At 37.1% G+C, this 1,250-nt stretch overlaps 1 protein-coding gene across 1 annotated transcript in view; it reads right to left on the bottom strand.

Moving 5' to 3' along the window:
• The window catches only part of LOC110034178 (omega-hydroxypalmitate O-feruloyl transferase), a 20,520-nt gene extending 19,628 nt beyond the window's left edge, over nt 1–892 (bottom strand). The window contains exon 1 of the mRNA XM_020738469.1: nt 78–892. Coding sequence (XP_020594128.1) covers nt 78–506 — 429 coding nt within the window. The 5' untranslated portion in view covers nt 507–892. The remainder of the gene's footprint in view (nt 1–77) is intronic.
• Between the last annotated feature and the right edge of the window lie 358 nt (nt 893–1,250).

The raw sequence follows: 1,250 nt of genomic DNA, 5'->3' as shown, positions 1-1,250 counted from the left end.
ATATATATATATTTATAGATGGATAGATAGATAATGTGTAGATGCATGTGATAGAGAGAAAGGGAAGGAAACTGGACCTGAATGACCAGAGGAGGAATATTAACGAAGCTCTTATCGTCAACCTTATACAATAACTTCTTCCATGATATGTTGGGCCTCAGTGATGCCTCAAGAAATTCATCAACAGAGATGTTCGCAAAACCCTCCGCGAACAAAGCCCCTTCACCATTACATTGCAACTCCAGCTTCTCCGCATCAAAGCTGCTAGCTTTCAGTCTTCCAGCCAACGGATAAAACTCCTCAAGAACTTTAGATAGAGAAGCCTGAAGGCTATCGACTCCAACGGATCTTTTGTATAGGTACAAATACTTGATGGAGAACCTTAGAAATCTCTGGTCGTCCAGGTTCGAGAGGTAGATTGAATGGTTGGGAGTCTGGCCGCTTGGAGTAACGAAAGCTGGCTCTTTTGGGTAATAACAATCTGGAATTTTTATGGACTTTGTCATGGTTTCTTACGGGAAGAGACGCAAAGTTTTATGGTGGGAGAATCAAGCAAGAATAGATTTATAGAGAGTAATGGAGATTTGAAAGCACTAGTCTAGAAAAAAAGGAAAAACTCGAAAATTTGAGAGAGAAATAGACTTTTTTGAATTTGAGGAGAGAAGGGTAATAACTGACGAGTATTACATTTGTCCTTTTGATTCTGTCATTCCGTAACCGTATTTATTAGCTTTATGAGAATTTAATGGTGGAGGAGCCCAGCTCGTTTGCCAAGATAGGGCTTAGTCGGTCAGTGTGCTTTGTGTAGGCCATAGATGTTGCACCCAGAATCCATGAGAATTTTGAATTTCACCATCGCTCAACGGAAAAAAAAAATCACTTTGGCAGACCATTTTTTTTTTTCTGTACCACAATTGAAACTATAAGATAGAAATATGTATCAAAATGTTGAAACGATAATGAATACTAGTTTTTTAAAAGAAATTGTAGAACAAATTTCTACCAAAATTTAAATCTGTGTAATTTATTTTTGCAATGCGAGACTATTCGGGCCGGTCTGGTAACACATTTGTTGCAGAATTTAAACTAGATTTATCCTAAAGCTTTCCAGACGGTCATTTGGACAAAATAAAGACTCAGATTTGATGAATCATGATTTTAGAGATTTTGTTCTTAAATCCAGGATTTATTAAATCTCTTGAGTCAATGGATTTAATAAATTCGGCACTGGCTTTTCACGTGAAGAAAGA

This window comes from Phalaenopsis equestris, unplaced genomic scaffold (genome assembly GCF_001263595.1).
Source record: "Phalaenopsis equestris unplaced genomic scaffold, ASM126359v1 Scaffold001370, whole genome shotgun sequence".
Taxonomy (NCBI): domain Eukaryota; kingdom Viridiplantae; phylum Streptophyta; class Magnoliopsida; order Asparagales; family Orchidaceae; genus Phalaenopsis; species Phalaenopsis equestris.
This window is presented reverse-complemented; position numbering and strand designations above follow the sequence as displayed.